The following is a 21433-nucleotide window of genomic DNA, read 5'->3' as shown; positions in this document are numbered from 1 at the left end:
GCTAACATTCAGAAAATCAAGAAAAAAGAAATAATCCGTCAATTAATTTTTTGCTTCTGGTTGCTGTTGTTTCTGCAGTTGTTCGCTACTTGCACAGTTATTGTTTTTGCAATCGAGCACTCATATTTTTGTTGTTTTATTATTTTTGGCGTCTGAAATGTGCGAGCGAGCAAATGAACGAATGAGTGAGTGAGCTTGCAAACGAGTGTATTCTTGTGTTTATGTGAATATGTTTTCATACGAAATTCGAGCTGCCCGCAGTTTGCTGTCTACTCTCGTTCGTTAGCTGCGCTTCGTCCCAATCGCAAACATAAATATGTGTGTGTATACGCTAGCGCCGCATTCAGTGTAGCCGTAGTGTGCAAACGAGCGATATAGTCAGAGACAGTAAACGAAATTCATCCGAATTGCTGAAGCAGGGCCTGCCGGACTGTTCGCTTTGCCTTTTCTTTGCTGTCATATTTGTATTGCCCGTTCGCCTTCGGTTGTCGCGCAGTCGTCTCGCTGCTGCTGCATCGTCATCAGTACTATTGTCAGCTGTGATGTTGTTGTTATTGCTTTCGTTGTCTGGCCTGCCTGGCTGTGATGATGACGACGACGCTGTCGACGGCGCTGACAACGGCGGCGGTGGGTAGTGTGGTGATGGCGTATATATTATGCACAAGCGTTTGTTTGTGTGCGTTCTGTGTATATTGGGGGCTTCAACTTCAGTTCGTGGAAATAATTTTCGTAACGACAGTTCCACTCGTTTATGTATTGCGAAGACGTGAAGACATAGTGAAGGCCGCGGCGCTTGAATTTTCGCGTACAATAAACACTTGGGAGAAAAGTATACACACATAGAAAAATACTATTAGAAAATTATTTCAAATGATGCGTTGAGATGATAAAATTTGTGTAGCTAAAATAAAAAAAATTATGTCGCGCAAAGCGAAACTAATTCGCCGAAAAAGTCTGAGGAATGAAAACATATAAAGAAAATATGGAAAGAGGGTGGAATAAATAAATGTGTGGCTGAATGTGGTGTGGAACTCGAAAAGGTCTCAAGGCAGCAGCTGCATATAATTATTGTACACAAAACAATCGATCGTGTGCGAAAGTTTTGAAAAATTAAACTGAAATTAATAAAATTTAAAATATGTGTATAACTTCCGTTACAATATGCGGTCCGCTGCTGCCGTGTAAGCAGTCGGATATATGTACGCTCTGCCGCTAATGTTTCAATGCTACCAACGCAGAGCGGTCGTATGTATGTGTGTAGTGTTATCTGTGCCGTGTTTACACCACAATAAAAAACAGTAGCGTGTAACCGCCTTGCGCAAAATAAAAAGAAAGCCAATACAATAACAAAAAAGTGACAGAATCACAACACAAAATCAGGGAGAAAGTTGTCAACGCGGCAGTTGCTCACGCGAGAGGAATACGAAAAAAATAACCGATTAGTTCAAATTTACACATGTGTGTATGTAAAATTTGTGAATACCCCCATTCAAATGTAGCACCCTGCAAGCCGCATTCAACAACAACTGTGAAACTCGTATTCTAGTGCATAAAAATAAAGTAGCAGTGCTACTATCAATAATTTAAATAAAGTAGAAAGCAAGCGTGCATTCTTACAATAACAAAACATAATTGTTTTTCCGATTCCTATTGGAAAATATCCTACTTCCATGTTTGACATTTGAGCGATTTTATTATTGTGATTGACTTGAGAGAGCGCGAGCGCCAGCCGGTTGGGCACGGCTTCTCCTCTTTGAAATCCCTTAAGTGTGCAAAAATTAATTCAAATATTCAAACGCTTATAGTTGGCATTTAATTTAAGCCGCAGCTGAATTTTTGTTCTCTGCCAAAATTACATCAATCAACTAAAGTGCTGCCAGCATGTCTGCTGATATACAGATAGTCAGCGTGATTGGCGCCAACGGCCAACCGCTTCCCATACATGGGAACAGCATCGGCTCGAATTGGAGTGCGCCCGTGAAGCAGGAGCGCGCCGATGAGGCTGAGATTCAGGAGTTGGCGGCCAAGATGATGGAAACACAGAAAGCTGCTTTGGCTAAGCAACAGCAACAGGCTGCACAGCTAGCTACACGGCAGCAGCAGCAGGTTGGAGTTATGCAAATTTCGAACAACAACAACGGTCAGGCAAACATACTGAACTACTTAACACGCCAACAGAAGCTGCCGAATGGTACTAATGCAACAGCCACCAATGGCAATGGACGCAATTGTGCACCAGGGGCACAACAAAATGGCAATGGTAGTAATGGTGACGTCACGAGTGAGAAGAAATCCCCATGCGATGAAGAATCGCAGAAGGGGCACTTTGGTTGGACCACATTTGGCAAAACTTACATTCCATACATCTATCGACAGCAGGAGAAATATTGTTCGGTACGCATGATTGAAATGAAGCTATTGGGCAAATATCTCAACTGCTTGCATCCGGACATATATTCAAGCTGCACTTGCGTACGGAGTTACTATATAACGGAAGCAGAGGCTCGACTTCTAATTGAAATTAATATAAAACACTGTGATGGTGAATTTGGACGCGACATCTTCACACAAAAAGATTTGGTGGTTCGCCTATCGGACGCAACCAAATTCTATCAGTTCCTAGACATTTGCTACCGAAAACTTATCTCGGGCAGCAAGTCACCTTCGGAGAAGTGCGGTTTTATACGTATTAATAAGGAATCGGTAGTGCCGTATACGGTGCGCAACAATGAGCAAGTGGTGCCGCTCTTCTATTTCGAAGGGGAAACGGAGAATCTCAAACAGAAAGCGGACTATCTCTCCGGTTGGGATTTGGCTTATTTGAAGTTCTGTTGCAAAGTTCAGGGTATACGCAACGAATTGTTCTCCAGCGAAAATGTTGCAGTCATCTCACTGACAGATATCAAAAGTTATTTCCCCAATGGCACCGAGTTTGAGGACTATTGGCCCAGCAAAGTGGTTGATTCAAATTTGCTCATTGGCAATCGTACAAATTCAAATAATTCAGTAAATTGGACTCGACAACCAACGCAACCGCCGCCAAAAGTGATGTCACAATCGAGTATGTTGCAAAAGCAAACAGCCGCAGCAGCGGTTGCGGCACAACAACAACATATGATGAAACGTGGCGCCAACGCCTACACAACACAATCTTCCACGGCAGCGGCGGCGGCGGCGGCTGCAGCTGCAGCAGCGGCTTTGCAACCCATGCAACAACAGCAACCCAATCCACGGATACACCCATCAAATGCCGCGTTAGCGACAGTGCAGGTGCGCTTTGAAAACAAACACTGCGTACAACTGACATTTTACAAACTAACTAATCAATTGAAATCTTCGTATATTTTCTCTTTCATATAACCTTGTTCTTGGAACGACTAACAAAAATGAAATTCTCTATATATGTAAAACTCCTCGTTTTGTGAACTTTCGTGGTCTTAGGCATTGACAAATACTTGGATGCAGCAGCCGTTAATACATGCACAAATGTTGGCTACTCAGGTGAGAATTTTTGAGAAAATTTATGTTTTGCATGTGAGACGTTCAATAACCTGTTTGGGGGGGGGGGAAATCCATTATTTTCTTGGGCAATGGCTATAGTGATCTATATCTCATAAAGTAACGATCAAACAATTCGAAAATTAAACAAATTATTTTGTTGTTTTTTTTGTTTGTTCTGTTCAGTTGTGAGTTACAGGGTGTAAACAATGAAAGTCACCAAAGAAAAAATTCGGTCATTTTACAGTTTTTCATGGATAAAGGCGAAAATGAATGACAGATTGTTGAAATAGTTTCGTCGATTTCGTTCAGGAGTTTTTAATGTTAAAGAAATTGTCGGTAAAATCAAATAAATAATCGAAGTTCACAGGCATGTTAGTCGTCGTAGCATCGCCCAAGAGTTATAGATCGACTATAAAACAATTTAAAACCATTTGTGCAAAAATAATGGATTTTTGAAGTGAAAACTTCTTTAGAATCGTTGGGAGTGATTTGAGACTCGATGAAACGAAAAAGCGACACCAAAAAGAAGAAGAAAAAAGATATACGTATATATATGTATGTATAGAAAATGCTTCATTACCAGGCACACAGAAGGATGGCATAAGCAAATTTAAATTTGTGAATTTATATATGTATGTACAATATATGTATATGCGGATATATGTATATATGTTGTGTGTATGTAGATATGTGCCTCGCCACAGCAAAACATACGGTAAAATTTCTCAAGAAATCCAGCGCGCATTCATAGGCACAGCATTGCATGTACAGTAGGGCGGGTCGATTTAAAAATCGCTCATTGCTATATGAAAATCGTATTCTAGGGATCAAAATAAGAAACTTTGCCGAAGGAACCATTCCTCTAAAACGAATTCTGATGTCCCCCAATTTTAAAATATCACCATTTTTGGCCTTTACATGAAAAAATCAGCTAAATGGCTATGTTTTTTCTTTATTTTTATTTATTTATAATATTATCTATTTTTTCTCTTAAGAAATTTATTTAGTCAGAACATATGTAAATGAATGAATGTGAGTTATAGAAAAGAAACTAAAAAGTTCGACCCATATTGGGGGACATCAAAAATCGTTTTAGAGGTATGGTTCCTTCGGCAAAATTTCTTATTCTGATCCCTAGAATATGATTTTCCCCGGCCTAATGTACAGTAACCTTGAACAAGCAGCTGCGGTTGTCGAGCATTTAGAAACATATATTTACATACATATATGGGTGCAAACATATTTACGGAGCCGCGGGCACTCGACTTGACAAAAATTGAATATTGGCAAATAATTCTACGCGAAATATTCCAATATTGACTATTTTCGAATTGTCGAGAAAATTAGCATATGGGCGGCTCGTTTTATGAATGAAAGTACTTGCTCTTAGAACTATGAGCTCGAATTTATAAATCAATTTTTTGATGATGAGTTTTTGTTGCACAGTACAATAGTTGAAACTGTTCGGCGCCGCCGCGACTGTTCAGCGCTATGGCAACTAGGATGATGGCCGCTACGCCTGCGCCTATTAATGCATTTTGTTCTTGTAGTCGCTAGGCATAGAATTTTAGCTTTGGACGACATACGCATTTACAGGAATAAAGTGAGTGGCCTGTGTGTGCGGTTGTATGTAGATGCATATGTGTATATTAATAAGCATTGTTTTGCTGGAAGTTCAGAACACAAATATGTATGTACGTACATAGGCTAGGCCATAGTATAGCATACATACATATGTATAAAAAATTCAAACCAAGCGTCCTACGAATGTTTGTGTGTATGTTAGTACGTCTGTGTAATATACGCGTTACGACGCTCATAATAGCAACCGCGTGTGCTGTATTGCGTCCGTATTTTTATATTCGTAAATATTTTCATTTTTAGATATTTACCGGAATTATGCCGAAAAGTAATGCAGAAAAGTGTCGTGCATATCGACAGAAAAAAAAACAAAAAGAAAATAAAACTAAAACTAAAAAAAACGCAAAGACTTCAACAGAACGTGTACGTGAATTTCGTGCACGCCGAAAAACATTACGAAATGCACAACCTAGTATTTCTATTGTGCATAACAATGCATCCACTGTGCAAAATAGTGAAAACGATCATCGTAAGTACTTTAATATTTTCTATGACAACATCGAAACCAAAGCATTTGTATCATATTTTAGCTATCATAAGCCACTCGTATCATTTGTTGAAATTGAAAACATTGAGGATGAATAATAGTAAAATGAAGAAAATAAAATATGAACTTTATAGCAAATTATAATGAACCTATAATTATCCCGCTCCTAATGCTGCTTTCGTCTCATTCTCTCTCCGTTTGTTTTACGGAAGGTTTCACTTCTATCGCGTCTAACCGTTAGACTGGTATTTTTTTTTTTTTTTACGGCCGTTAGAAAGAGCAAGTTCCCATCATTATAAATATGAGAGTACAAACCTCCTGGCGTCACTATAGAACGACCAGGAAAAGCTTAAAATTTACGTTTTTTACGACCGTATTTGCTTATTGTACTGAAAAATCACTGAAGAGGAAAAGTATGTATGTATGACGCAATTGTTAACCCTGCAAGCATTTAACTAAGGTTTTATTAGGACTATGAATAAGTTCGTGCGGTTTTACAACAGATGGCGTAACTTGATTATTATTCCATCGATCCACATTTCCAAACATTCATTGGAGAGCTACTGTCGTAAGGCACAAACGTCAGTATAAGTTTTTTATTTGAAGCGTAAACAACAATATTTTTACCACACTTGAAAATGTCGAATTTCGTGCCAAATAATGTGTTTTTGCGGGGAATTCTTCTTCATTATTTTAATATGAAGAAAAAAGCAGCCGAAAGTCATCGTATCTGTGTGGAAGTTTATGGTGAGCATGCTCTAGCTGAGCGAACGTGCCAGAAGTGGTTTGCACGCTTTAAAAGTGGTGATTTTGGCTTGGAAGACGAAGAACGCGAGGGTGCGCCGCCAAAGTTCATGGATACCGAATTGGAGGAATTGCTCGATCAAGATCCGGCTCAAACGCAAGAAGAGGTTGCAAAAACTTTGGGAGTTGATCAATCAACCATTTCCAAACGTTTAAAAGCCATGGGAATGATCCGAAAGGTAGGCCATTGGGTGCCGTATGAATTGAAGCCAAGAGACGTTGAACGCCGTTTTATGGCATGCGAACAACTGCTTCAACGGCACAAAAGAAAGGGTTTTTTGCATCGAATTGTGACTGGCGATGAAAAGTGGGTCCATTACGACAATCCAAAACGTCGGGCAACGTATGGATACCCTGGCCATGCTTCAACATCGACGTCGGCGCAGAATATTCATGGCCTGAAGGTTATGCTGTGTATCTGGTGGGACCAGCTGGGTGTTGTGTATTATGAGCTACTGAAACCGAATGAAACGATTACGGGGGATGTCTACCGACGACAATTGATGCGTTTGAGCCGAGCACTGCGAGAAAAACGGCCGCAATACGCCGATAGACACGACAAAGTTATTTTGCAACATGACAATGCTCGGCCACATGTTGCACAAGTGGTCAAAACATACTTAGAAACGCTCAAATGGGATGTCCTACCCCACCCGCCGTATAGTCCAGACCTTGCGCCATCCGATTACTATCTCTTCCGATCGATGCAACATGGCCTGGCTGACCAGCACTTCCGTAATTACGATGAAGTCAAAAAATGGATCGATTCGTGGATTGCGGCAAAACCGACCGAATTTTTCACAAAGGGAATCCGTGAATTGCCAGAAAGATGGGAAAAAGTAGTAGTAAGCGATGGACAATACTTTGAATATTAAATTTGTAACCATTTTACGTCAATAAAGTTTCAAATTTCGAAAAAAAACCGCACGAACTTATTCATAGTCCTATTATAATTCAAACTATTTATGAAATGTTGTTTTATCGTAAAATTTTTAAGCGCCGCAGGCTATTTTTTAGTCCAAATTTTCACTATTTATAAAAAATTTGTATTATTGAAGGCCAAAGGTCAATTTAACTCTTATAAAAACGACAAAAGTTCTATCGACCCTCATTGTTGGTTTTTTTCTTGCGAAACGGCGCGTGTTTTTTACTTATACCTGGAAATATTAATTTACAGAGAAAGTGTAGAATATCAACTCAATTCCTGCTCTAACCGCAGTGCTACGAGTATGAAGTGCCGTGTGTGTTGTTAACGTGTTTTTTTTTTCTAAATAAATAATATAAAAATTGTTCGCTTTTGGTTGACTGGGTTTTTCTCGTTTCGTTTTATTCTTTTCTCACTATAGTTCCTTCGACAGTTCGTCCCTCACATTTATTTTGCTCGGGTAACACCACTGTAGAAATTTCAAAAAATTGATTTTTTTTTATAAGCTTAAAAAATTCTTTGAACCTTTTAAAATAGAGAACAAAAAGTTTTGTACGTTACCGAAGTTTATTTCATAAATATTTTAAGCTTTTAACCAAGCGTTAGTGACTGCTACCTAACGACTTCTCCAAATTTCCAAACTTTAAACGCGTTTTTCTCAAAACACGTTTTCTGAAACTGGCACGCAGCATAACTCAAACAATTTTAAATATTTTTAATCAGGTTTTTCACTACGTCTGTATAATAACCTTCTTAAGAGAGGAGCGTAGGGGATTTTCGATAGATTAATTTAAACGATTGTTATAATTATTTAAGTGCCGTTTTTTTAGTCCAAAATAGAGTTTTTTCCTTCAAATGCTTGCTAATTCCACAAAAATAAATATTTTTTAAATCCCCTACGTGTTTCTCTAGCTATTCTTATCTAGATTAAGAAAAAAAATGTTTCTTTGTTCCAGATTAAAATTTGCACCCTCTGTGCTGCGTGCCGCGGAGCTCTTTCAAGAGAAACCACATTACAAAAATGTCTCCTATGCCGCCATTTTGTAAAATTTTTCGATCAAACTTTGTAGTTTTGTATTTTAGTATATAAGTAATAACTTCCCAAATCAGAGTGATTGTTTTCCCTTTCCTTCTATACAAAAAAATTCTTTAAAAATCGTGTTTATTTTACGCGTGTACAGTGGTGTTACCCCTTAATAAAGACTGGGTTTATAAGTGAATATTATTTCCTTTCGGTGTTAGTATTTAAGTAAAATAAGCGTATGTTGAGGGCACTTTTTCAAGCTTATGCAAAAAAGAAGCACTTTTAACGTTAAATATTGCTATTAATTCTTAATGGTAATTTATAAAGAGTACAATAAATCAGAAGGCGTATATAGTAACTACATTTGTGTATAATAATTTTTAAATTCGGTCCACGAACTTAGACATTATAAGCAAACTTCTCGTGGTAGTAATGGAAAGTCAACCTGTTTTCTTTACAAGAAAGAAACCAAATTTCTATCATTTGATGTTTCATATCCATCTCAGGGGTCGAGCGTTAGTAGCTAAGCAGCGGCACATTAGATTGGCTTAAACGTTCCCGGACAGTCGGTTCTTCGTTGTCAGAAATGCCCGGATTTATACCTGCGCAAGAACTGCTACTTCAGCCGCATTACCCAAAAAATGTATTCTGAAGGTTTTTTACTCTTATTTTAAATGCATAAATAGGCAAACATGTTTTCTTTACTACCCTTCGATAGTTAAACTATATACATACATACCTGAGGTAAAAGGAATTAAATGTCATTCGAACGGTATTTTGAAGATGAAGGAAAGACAACGTATCATATTTCAAATCAAAAATACAATGCACATTTCGAAGCATGTATATATGGCTCCTAAATGTATGCATTAATATTGAAACCTAGTTAAAAAAATATTATCTGCAGCTGTTTCAGAATGAGATTAAGATTGAGATTAGGCAAAGATAAAAATTCGCAAAGATCAAACAGAGACGAGGGCAGGTACATCAAACGCATTCTGGTTATAAAACTGGGGCGATCCGATAACTTAAGCCTGAGTGTTGCTTTTTAGCCCCACTATTAATTTTCTCTCCTGCCAACACCTCGTCAATTCTATATTCCCAGGTAGGTAGTTGTTGAATGGGCACAATAACCGTACCCACTCTATTCCCGCCACCTACAAATTTAGTTGGTCGTACAGTTCAGCGAAAAATGAAGTCAGTGGGAAAAGTACATTAAACTCGCTTTAATCTGATGCCTGCCTGCTTGCCGGAATGCTTGACTGCTTGCCAATGGTTGGCCTACATTTGGTTTTATACTGTTTCGGTTTTTATTTTGTTATTTAATTTAATTTTTCTCTTTTCCGCTGCCATAAGTTGCCAAACTATAGAAAATGCTGCTTGCCTCGCGGCTCTTGTATATACATATGTACATTCATATGTCTGTATGTATGTACATATATACTACTTATTAGAACATAGTAGGTATTTGGTTGGACTGTGTTTGCGTGTTCGGGCTCTGAACTTACAATTAGTGTTTACTTATGTATAGGGTGGGCCATGTAAAATTTGCTTTTTGAATCGACTATAAAAAAAAACTAATCAATATTTTTTCAAACTTTTTTTTATTTTGAAGATTGAACATTGTCATTTATGAATGAAAAATAATATCGTTCAAATGACTGCCACGACTGGCTTTACAGTAGGCCGTTCGATCAACGCAATTTTTAAGCACATTTTCGATTGGTTGGGCTCCAATTTCATGAATGGCAATTTCGATTTCGTGTTTTAAAGCATCAATCGTCTCTGGATGGTTCGCATAGCATTTGTCCTTAACGGCTCCCCACAAAAAATAGTCCAACGGGCTTAAATCACAGCTCCGAGGCGTCCAATTAATATCGGAATTTCGGCTGATTATTCGGTTTTCAAAAAGGATAGCCAAAAGTTCGAGTGTAACTTTGGCAGTGTGACAAGTTGCACCGTCCTGTTGAAACCAAATGTCGTCCATGTCATCCTCTTCAATTTTTGGAATAAAAACTCCTTGAGCATGTCACGGTAACGCTCGCCATTTACTGTAACCGCGGAAGAAGAAGAAGTCTCACCACTTTGGAAATAGGTTTTCAATATTTCCCAATTTTGTTCAAGCGTATAGCGTCCCATTTCGTAAATGCCAAACCTTTAAGTATATTATGAACACATTTGACATGTCATTTGTGTTACCATTCTCAAAAAAAAATAGGTGGTTCAAAAAGCAAACGCTATATGGCCCACCCTGTATATATGTCTGTATATGCATTAGTATTTTTCGCTTGCTGGAAATCATCAGTGTCAAAACCACTAATAGAATTCGCATAGAGATTTTTTCAGCTCTCTTTTGCTTATCGTTTTTGTTTTTATATTTATTCATATATTTTTGCCTTCTTACGTGTATACAGCTTACATACATATGTATATACATATGTGTGCGCAATGCACTTTTTCATTTTGAGCTTTTATTCTGTGTATGTGGTGATAATATCAAATTGGTCGAGAAAAGTTATCAGTGCGCCAAACCACAATTAAAATTTCTTTTTGATAACAACTTATTCACAAAAACCAAAGATACAACCAAATTAGTAACAAAAAGAGGTTGTCTGTAAAGTCGGTTTACTGACGATAGTTTAACATGATAACGTCATAAGAAAATACTGATTGAATGGTTGCATTTTTCAAAAGAAAATTTTAATTTTATTTGTTTGATAGATATTTTGTATGGATATAGAGAATGAGTTAACATTAACATAACATAATATACTTTTACATAACATAACATAACATAACATAATATAACATAACATAAAATAACATAACATAACATAACATAACATAACATTACATAACATAACATTACATAACATAACATAACATAACATAACATTACATAACATAACATAACAAATTACCCCGTATTAAGGCACTTATCAACAGCTTTCATTTGATACCCATATTGTACATACACAACCGAAGGTTACTCGGGTCCACGTTTTGACCTATATCTCGAGCCCTATTTCCAAAATAAAATATAATCCATGTTACACGTGGAGGATGTAGCTTTCGAATGGTGAAAGAATTTTTAAAATCGGTCCAGTAGTTTTGAGCCTCTTCATTACAAACAAACAAAGTTTTCCTCTTTATAATATTAGTATAGACAACATATCTTATAAAGTATATGGTAAATATTACCATACATTTTTTCCTTCATATATAATAAAAAAATTAATAATAATAACATTAAAACAACAGGTATTATTAACAAACTTGGTTTTATTTTAAATTCTTCAAGTGAATCAAATTAATAATAATCAATAAGAAGGCATATGCAAATACAAATACGTGAATTTATATATATATGTACATATGCGCATATACATACATAGTATATACGCTCACTTAAGTAGGAGAGAGCAAGATGTCGAACGTTGCCGTTCGTTTGCTTTGTTTGCTTTGTCGTTCGTTCCGCGCTTTTGCTTGCAGCTCATTCAATGCAATGAGCAAGGTAACGACAAATGAGCAAGGTAACGGCAATGAGCAAGGTAACTACATATGAGCAAGGTAACGACACATTTTTTCGTGCGTGCAGCCTGTTAAATCGAATTATAAGACGTTACCACGTCAAAAAAAAATAAATACTTGCGCATGCCTACTTAATTAATTTGGCAAGGATTTCCTAAGCCCCTACTTCTTTTCCGATCATCAAAATTTTCCATTTATTTATGACATACATACATACATACTGAACAAAAACACATTTATTTATTTAATTAAACTTAGTCAAAAAACACAAAGCATTTGACATGTGGTATAAACTATTTACTATGGTTTTCGCAAGTGACGAGAATAGGTGAAGCAATTGAACATAAGTCGGCAAGGCGGGAAGAGAGCTGCCTTAAATTACATGTGTTGGTAAGGCAATGCGGCCTAATGTTTGTTGTTCCCTTCGCATGCAAATTTTTCGTCAAGGGTATCGAGCATAAAGATAGCAAGCGGGGAAATGGCGAATAGAAAAGGCCTTATATTACACTCAACAGGCACCAAAATTTTAAGCGAAATGGTCAACTGGCATAAATGAACAAGTATTGGCAACGCAGGAATAGAGCTGCTTAAATTACATGTGTTTGTAAGATAGTGAGTTATACCAGTTCAATGAGGTATAATCCGCTGGTGGCGATAGATTTGTTGTTGCTTTCACATGCAAATTTTTCGTCAAGTTAGTCGCGCAGAACGATAGCGATCAGAGAAGGGGCTTTTTGTAAAATTATACTTTTTTAACTAATCTCATCCGTTGCAAACATTTTGTTCCACTTTTGTTTTTCGCTGTCTCATATTAAAAACGATTCTTCTTTGTGTACTTTCAGGCGCAACAATCTCATCCCAATCGTGCCCCGCAATATCAACGCAGTCCAATGGAGAATATCCTGCTTGGCAGTCGGCCGACGTATGCGGCCTATAATAATCCAGCGATTTCAATGCAGCCCGTGAATAGTCACAATCAAGCGAATGCACCGCCACCTTTGGTGCGTTCTGGCGCGGGCCAAGGCGCCAACCATATGTGAGTATGAATAGATATTTTTTTTAAATACAAATCATAATATACAAACTCTTAAACTTTTTACTGAATTCGAAAATTTATTTCAAACTTATTTCCAAATAAAAACATTCATTAAAAATTCAAACATGAATTTTGACTAAAAGTTTATCTGTTTTAAAAAAATTTGTTTACAAAAAATGTGTTTTTCAAATTTAGTTGTAATTCGTTTATCGATTACTTTATAATTAAAATGATAAAAGCGAGAGATAATTTTATTTCTATTGGTGCATATGCTGTCTGTTGTCAATTATGTTTTTTTTTACAAAAGTATGCACCAAACAAAATTGTATATGTTTTTGCTTTTGTCCACATAAAAAAGTTTCCTTTTAAAAGATTCTTTTAAATTTGAATATTTGAAGTTGTTTTATTGCAAAAATCGGTGGTTGTGCACGCATTTAATTTAATACTTTTTCACAAATCGAAATTCATTTTCTCCCCTCCCTCTTTTGAATATTGGGTTTCTTATTGTTGTAGCTTTTTGACAAGGAAAATACATTTTTTTAAGTTTAAAGGACTTGCGCTAATAATCAAATCTTGAAAGTCAGTCAATCAGTTGGAAAGCCAGCAGTCGTTTATACATATTTCCACCATGTTCTAGGTTGACAGATTTAAAATAGTACACTTTTAGTAGTACATTTTTCGTTCGCATAATTTTTAGTTTTGCAATTATGGTTCTGAGCTTTCATTTTTATTGTTTTGATGAGTGCCATTCTATATTTCGGAATAATTCTTTTATTGATAAAAAAAGTGCTTTGAGACTTAAGTGACTGCAGACATTTTACACATTTTGGATACGATTTAGGTTATTGTACCACTTGGAAAGATTTAGTTGACTTTGAATTAACTTGAAAGTACATCCAAAAGACGTTTACATTCAATTTTAATCACTACTTGATTTTTCAACTTATAACGATGCCATTCTGCCGGTGTTGTAACTTTTGCTCAATTCCAATATAAAATATCTTAAAATTTCTCACACTAAGATGCCTGAAACCCGATGCACCGAAGCCACTGGTAAAGAAATATATAATAACTGTCAGATTACAAAAAGTATTTTCGCTTAAAATTTCACAAATTTTTGCAAAGTCCACTGCTTGTAATGTCAATGGCATTGACACTTAAAGCTTTATTGTTGTAGCGTTGGTGAGTAACCATCGGCTCCATGCTTGAGAGAAGCAAATTACAAGTAATAAGTGATGCCAAGCTTGTGTGCACAGTGCTGCAATATGCGGATATTGAATAAGACTATTTAAGTGGTTATTTTAAATCAGCCTCTTTTTCAATCGATTAGTTTGAGCTTCAATAAATGCCAATTAGAATTTGTAATGTAAATGGCCGGATGATGATGAATATTTTGTATGCTTTTAAATAGCTAATATTTTTGCAGTGTAGAGCTTTGTTCTCTTTTCCTTGTGTCTGCAACACACACACACAAACACATAAGTCGTTATGCTTGATAACAATGAGATGTTTTTAATGCTTATCCGTTTTTCATAGATATTCTTTGCATGCTTGATTTTTTTGCTATGCATTCCTCTATACGCACAGTTTTTGAATTTTCAACTTTTATGAAAATTATTTTTAATGGCATAATACGTATTTGTACTGTAGTAGTAAATTTGATTTGTTTGTAGCATTTGTTGATAAATAATTTTAAAATTATCATTTGTTTTGCCTTAAATCATTATCGTTATACGCAATAAATAAAAGGAAGTAATTCAAAACAAAAAAGGAACTACAACATTTGAAAAACATAAATTTTAAAAACAAATATTTAATTAAACAAGTCCCTGTATCTTAACATTGTAATTGTAAACAATCAACCCACTTTGCATCCTTCCCAATTTTTCTGATTCACTGACATACAATAGCTCGCTCTCGCTCTTTTACCTCTGGCTCTTTGTATTGAATCTAACAACATACCAATAATGTTCAAAGATATTTTTTACCCTAGATACATTATATATAATGCGTGTACAAAAACAACGAAAGTAGCGTCAATAAAAAATGACCGATTTTTTGATAAAAAATATTTAAAAAAATAAATACTCTGCAATGAACAAACGTAAATTTGAAGATTGTTCCGATTTGAAATTTCATTTAAATGCGATTATTTGAAGAAATTTTAAGACCTTTTTTTGAATCTTAAAAATGTATACAGAAATATAAAGATGAAAATTAAGCTTAATATTAACTGAAATATTGAAAAATTGCGGAACGCGTTAGTACGACATTAATTAAAATTTTTGCAATTAAATTTGAAAACATACAATTTTGTAAATAAAATTAACAAAAAAGAAAAAAAATAACAATAATAATAAAAAAATTGCGCACCGTTCAACGAACGTGAAACTTACAAAAATATTCTATATATAATGTTTCTAGGTCAAATGTCGAGCAAACTATGCTGCAACAACAAACACAACAGCAACAACGACACACCTCCACCTCCTCCGCTTCTCCTCACGCGTCAGTAAACCATTCCCAAAGTCAGTCCCACCCTCTTTCTCATGTTCACGCTGCATCTGACGCGTCTAGTGCTGCCAATCCATACAATTTTAATTTTCCTTCCTCTGCCGCTGATTTGGCCTTTTGGAATCGTTTAACGCCCTCCCAACGCCTTTTGCTTACACAACAAATAAAAAGTAATGGTACTGTCGTAGGTACTGCCGCTGCTTCAAGCGCAGAGCGTTCGAATAGCAGTGCCAGCATTGGCGCGAGTAAAGCGCCAGGGTTTCCTATATTTCCCTCGCTACCATTGGACACTGATCTAAAAACTATGCTGGACTATAATCCGCATAAGCATGGCAGCAAGAACAATGCGTCCGCGGCTAGCTCGGCTAATGGACAGTTTACGAAACCATCAGTGCCACCATTAATTCCAGTGAATAGCTCTGCGGATGTTTCTAGCAAGCGCAACATCGCTAGCACAAGAGCTAGCACAGAGCGTCATGCGAGTACCTCCTCGTCATCCACCTCCTCTTTGGCTTCATCAACGTGTGCTACAGTACCGCTGAATTCAACAGCATCGCTGGAAGATTTTGAAAAGAAGTTCAAAATGACAGATGAAATGAAGGCGGTGGTTCAGAAAGTACTTTCCAATCCCGACTTATCTACGTTCATTCAGACGAATTCGTCACAAAATTTTGTTCCTTTTATGTCGCCACCAATTTCGCCGGCGCCCTCCCTCTCCATTGTACCGAATCCGAATGTAACTATAACTCCGCACATACCCTCTCAATATTCCCACTCGTCACACACATCTACGGGTGGTAGCGGTAGTGGGCGTCAGAAAAGTGTAATTTGCTCCACCAGTGCAGCGATGAACGTGCCTCCCTCACCTTCAACCTCAAATTCTACGTCAACACCTTCCCCATCGCCCACACGATCGCACGGCTCATCCGGCGGCTCGGGTTCTGGTACGGCCAACAGTGGCAGCCATTATTCCTCCCAACATTACACTAGTCACCAACACCACCACTCTTCCCACCACCACCACAGTCAAAACCATAGCCACCACCAACAAACCCATCATCAGAATACACCACCAATGGAAGTAATCGATTTGTCTTCCCCTCGAAGGTCGGTGCAAGCTGCCTCCGCCTATCTACAACAGCAGCAGGAAGCGCATCAAGCCGCAGTCGCAGCTGTACAGCAACAGCAACGCTTAGCCGCCGCTGCTCAGCACCACGCGCAACAAAATGGTCGCACTGCGGGTGGCTCCTCAGCGAACGCTAACTCTGCAAGCATGCATTTACAACGGCATGCGGCAATGGCCGCAGCTGCTGCCGCGAATAACGCGCAACGGCTATCGATCATACCGGAGATGCAGCAGTACGAGCGTGCGGCCAACAACATGGGCAACCAGCCGTACAAGGTGCAGAAAGTGTATGTCGACAACCGCCTGGTGCCGTGCATTAATATGAAGGCGTACAATGACTCCGATCAGCTTATGACGCTCACCGATTTCCAGAAGAATTTCTTCCCCCATGAGTCGCTGGAAAACTGCAAGGTACTGATCGAGACGCTAGGCGTAGAGCTGTACAAGGGCAATAGGTGAGTACTTCGAAACATAAAGTACAGACATCCAAATACGTATGTACAGACATACCTGTGTGTATGTGTATGTGGAGGGAATCTGGAATATAACTAACGGGAGTTTTTCTTTTTTTTTGTTTTGCTCTTTTATTATTCAGGCGCCAACTCCAGGTACTTATGGAAAATGATCGCTCTCACAATGAGAATATACCGTTGGTGCAGGTTCGCGATGTCATGAAGTACATGAAGCAGCTGTTGTTTATGACTCGAAACCAGGAGCAGCCGCCTTCAAAGCGGACACGTATAAGCTAGGAAATGGGTTGGGGAGCACAACATATACAACAACAACAACAACAAACACAACAACAACAAAAGCAGCTGCAACATCAACAGCAGGCTCAACAACAGCTTCATCAACATCAGCAGCAAATGAAACAGAAGTCGTCTTCGTCGTCCACCAACACTTCTTCAGCACAGTTTCCGCAAAAACAACAACATCATCACCAAAACGCAGCTGCGGTCGCAGCAGTAGCAGCGGCAGCTATGCATGCTCCTCTCGGTACGCATGCAGCACCTTTAGCACCACCGCCACCACACCCTCATACACACCCGCATTCGCTTGATATGTTGTACTCCCAGAACCGCCAACAACAGCAACAACAACAAATACACCACTATCACCAACACGCTCAGCAGCAGCAACAGCATTACCAACAAAGTAGCTCCGGCAATCCGAGTAGTAGCAACAGCAGCACTGGTACTCACGGACACGGTCTCAGTTCAAAAAGCATTAGCAGCAGCTCGTCGTCATCCAAAAGCAGCACCGGCAGTGCTTCAAATGGCAACACTAGCAACAGCGCGTCACGTCATATTGCGGCCTCTACCACCACTGCTGCACAACAGTTAGCCGCTGCCGCTGCAGCCGAAAGCGCAGCCGCTTATAACTTTTTGTGTGGCTCCGCAGCAGCGGCTGCCGCAGCCGCCGCCACTATGCTTAGCCCACCGCTAAGTGCAAACACTACACTAACCGCAGTGAATCCATTCGCAAACCCTTTTGATTGGTTAGGCGCAAGCAGTGCTACAGCGGTCACTGCACATGCGGATAAGCAAGCTCGAGCGGCTGCAGCAGAGAAGCAATCGCGCGCGGCTGACGCTAGTCGTTTTAATCGTGCGGCTCAACAACAACATCAGCAGCAGCATCAACACAACAGTGCGTCAGCTGCAACGCCATCATCTTCTTCGGCAGCAGCAGCGGCTGCAGCAGCTGCTAATGATTTCATGTCGCTCTTCAGTGCCGCGGCAGCAGCGGCTGCAGCTGGTGAACATGCGACCACGCATCGCAGCTCCTCGAATACTTCGGCAGGTTCGGTTACAAGTTCAACTTCATCAACAGCGGCAGCGGCCTCATCGGCTGCTTTGGCTGTAGCACATGCCTCATCATTATTCTCGCCACCATCAGCCGCATCAGCCAATGCATATCACTTGCAACCGCCCAGTGCTGCAGTAGCAGCGGCTGCAGCCGCTGCAGCGGCAGGTACACATGGACTGCCCTCGCCAACTATATACCCGCCTACGCCGCCACCGTCGACGCCCTGGATACATCCGTGGTACGCGGGTGGTGAGACTTTTTGAAGTTGACGTGGACGCGCGATATAAATCACAAGAAATAGTGACGCAGGTGTGGGGTAAAAGAAATAGCGAGGTAAAATTGCAGAAACTATAAGTGGAAGCGTTGTGGTCTGCTAAATTTATTTCTTCTTGTTCAAAATTGATGTTAATTGCTGTTTCATAAGTTGTATATCATGTTGTGTATTGTACATTTTTAATTGCAGAACAATCGAATATATTCGCTTCATATTGAAAGTGATATTCCAGAATTTTGTTTATTTTTTTATAAAATTCTTTATTTGATATTTAAATTGGACTGCATTAAAAAATTATACTTCTGAGCTAAGTTATTTCTCTTTAAGTTTGAGTTAGGAAAGAAAAAATGAGTGTACATCTCCCCAAAAACCCTAAATAAAAATGGAAGAAAAAAATGTCAAGAACAAATTAACAAAAGAACTGAATGTAAATTTAGTAAAAAAAAAACAAAAACATTTCACGTATTTATAATCCACAAGGTACTTACGAATTATTTCTCTACTGTAAACGTGTTTATGGATAATTGAAAAATTAATCACTTAACGGTTTTGAGAAAAGCGTTGAAAACTCCAACATTTGTTTAAATCCTTAAAGTTATACTAATAGCTGCGTAAGTTTGACTGTATAAGTAGAGTATAGCAATAAAATAGAAAATATAGGCTACAACCTTAGATGTCAAGTTTCTTTAGTATTTAAGCATTATAAGAAAAACACTAGAATATTACACCAAATCAAGTGAGAAATAAAATTTCGTTAGATTCATAGGAAAACGAGGAAATATTAGCCATGTCAGGTACACTTTTGCTCTACTGAAACTACTTTTTAATGGAAACTTAAAACTAAATACACACAAAAAAATCTTAAAAATGTTACTTAAAACTAGTATGGTATTTTAAGTGGCTTTGTACGTATTGACTGAAGATCGCAGAAAATCAAAAACATACTTTCCGAAATGATTATATTTAGTTCTTGGACTAGCTTAACTTGAAGTTTGCCTAATATTCGAAAATGCTGATTTGACCTAAAGGCTACAGAAAGAGATTTTTACCAAATACTCGTAAGTCAAACGTTGTTCGAGCGAAAGTTGCTCCACAAAAAAATCGCCGCTTGAATGAAATGTGCATAATCCGTTTTATGGATTAAATATATAAGTTTACAGTATGTTAATTTGTTATAATTAAAGTAATTATTAAAAAATACTTACAAATTACACCTGAAAGTATTTGTCGCCCCTGTAATCTGTAAGTGTTGCTTTTAATTATTAATAAAAAGTTGTGCATTATACGTACATGTAAATATATCGTAAACTTAAATTTAGTTTTGTTTAATTTATTTTTTTGTGCTTTTTAAGGAATAAATTACTGCATTTTTTTTTTTTTCTAAACACATAGAAAAATGAAAATCAAAGACTAGCATTACTGGTGTTAACTTTAGTATTGAAATTAATATGAATAATCACGCGCAGTTGGGGAAACAATAAAGTGTAACATACAAATAAATCACAATATCATATTTGCCTAATCAGTAAATATTAAACAACAATAAAATGCAACACATTGTAAATAAATACCTACATATGTTGAAATTAAAACAAAAATGTCTCTTTGACTTAATGGAGTTATAATATCCAAAACTATTATTTGGATAAAGGGTAAGTTGCGAAAAGGGCAGTTTTTCATTCTAACCAAAATTCTTTTTCCCCAGTTTAACAGCGTTGAAACGACCAATTTTGCAGAGCTAAATGGCTAAATGGTCCTCAGTTTCTTAAGAAGTCGAGCGTTTATTATGTCGTGTTAAACAATTTCGATAAGCCAAAATAAATTCAGCGCGATGACTCAAGAATCCATTTAATGCCTCTATTAGAGGTATAGTAAGGTCCAGCAACGTAAAATAAGAGTTTTGATGAGACTTGAAAAATGTTTATTGTATGAAAGTTCGTACAGGAATATTTTATAATGTGACCAGACAATTTTTTCCAAGGCGAATATATTAAAGGTGGTATCGGTAAATCAGCTCATTTGTTGTTTTTCTTTTGCTGTGTCCATGTGGCTGCCAGCACAGAATGGAACTATGAATGTGCCGTTATTTTCTCTAAATGAACATTTGTTAAATTCTTGCTGTATTTAACAAAGGAAATACATTCCAACATCACGGAATTTTAAAATGGTCTATTTTTGAATAGTTAACAACGCTCTAATTACTCCTGTAGTTAGAAAGCTTTTCGCTAGTGTTAACAGCTTTCGCGAAAGGCTTTTCATGATAGTGAGTGGCTTAACTCGTATCTTCTGGCGAGTTCTGAAGTTGTTGTTGTAGCACCTGTCACCTGTCGTCTTCGTCTAACTCACCCAACGATAAACCAAGAAAGCGTGCTCTGTTTCGCTCTCTGCTGTCGCCATCAAGACTAATTCAAGGCGCATTCATTAAAGGTGGTGGCACTAGACCAACAACAATGTTCCGTACGTTTGATTGTCAAAGCAAAGTATTGGGAAAGTAGAAAACAAATAATGAATTCGCCTTGTTTCATTCTGAGCTGACAGCCACATGGACACGGCGAAAGAAAAAAATCAAATCAGCTGATTTACCAACACCACCTTTAATAGATTCGCCTTCAGCTAATTCATGTTTTTTTTTTTGTTTTTAGTATGTCATTCGATTGCTATTGCTGCCAGTAGGTTCGCGTAGCTTCTAGATTATCAACAATATTTATTTATTTGTATGAAAAATTATAAAATCACTAGCGGCCCAGTACGTGCTTCGCTACGT

The 21433-nt window shown here is 37.8% G+C and overlaps 2 protein-coding genes across 2 annotated transcripts; both read left to right on the top strand.

Annotated features, from left to right (window-relative positions):
* Positions 1 to 562: 562 nt before the first annotated feature.
* Positions 563 to 17338, top strand: LOC129239649 (uncharacterized). The gene is made up of 5 exons (XM_054875314.1): positions 563 to 3270; positions 3442 to 3501; positions 12756 to 12949; positions 15374 to 17044; positions 17185 to 17338. The coding sequence occupies exons 1-5, from the start codon at positions 1882 to 1884 to the stop codon at positions 17336 to 17338; spliced, it is 3468 nt and encodes a 1155-aa protein (XP_054731289.1). The 5' UTR covers positions 563 to 1881.
* Positions 17339 to 17341: 3 nt separating this feature from the next.
* LOC129239650 (ecdysone-induced protein 74EF-like) lies at positions 17342 to 20267 on the top strand. The gene has a single exon (XM_054875315.1). It carries the CDS (start codon positions 17342 to 17344, stop codon positions 18656 to 18658), a length of 1317 nt encoding a protein of 438 aa, XP_054731290.1. The 3' UTR covers positions 18659 to 20267.
* The last annotated feature ends 1166 nt before the right edge of the window (positions 20268 to 21433 follow it).

The sequence above is a fragment of the Anastrepha obliqua genome, chromosome 2, assembly GCF_027943255.1.
Source record: "Anastrepha obliqua isolate idAnaObli1 chromosome 2, idAnaObli1_1.0, whole genome shotgun sequence".
Lineage (NCBI taxonomy): Eukaryota > Metazoa > Arthropoda > Insecta > Diptera > Tephritidae > Anastrepha > Anastrepha obliqua.
Note: the sequence above shows the minus strand (reverse complement) of the source record. Positions and strands in the feature narration are given on the sequence as shown.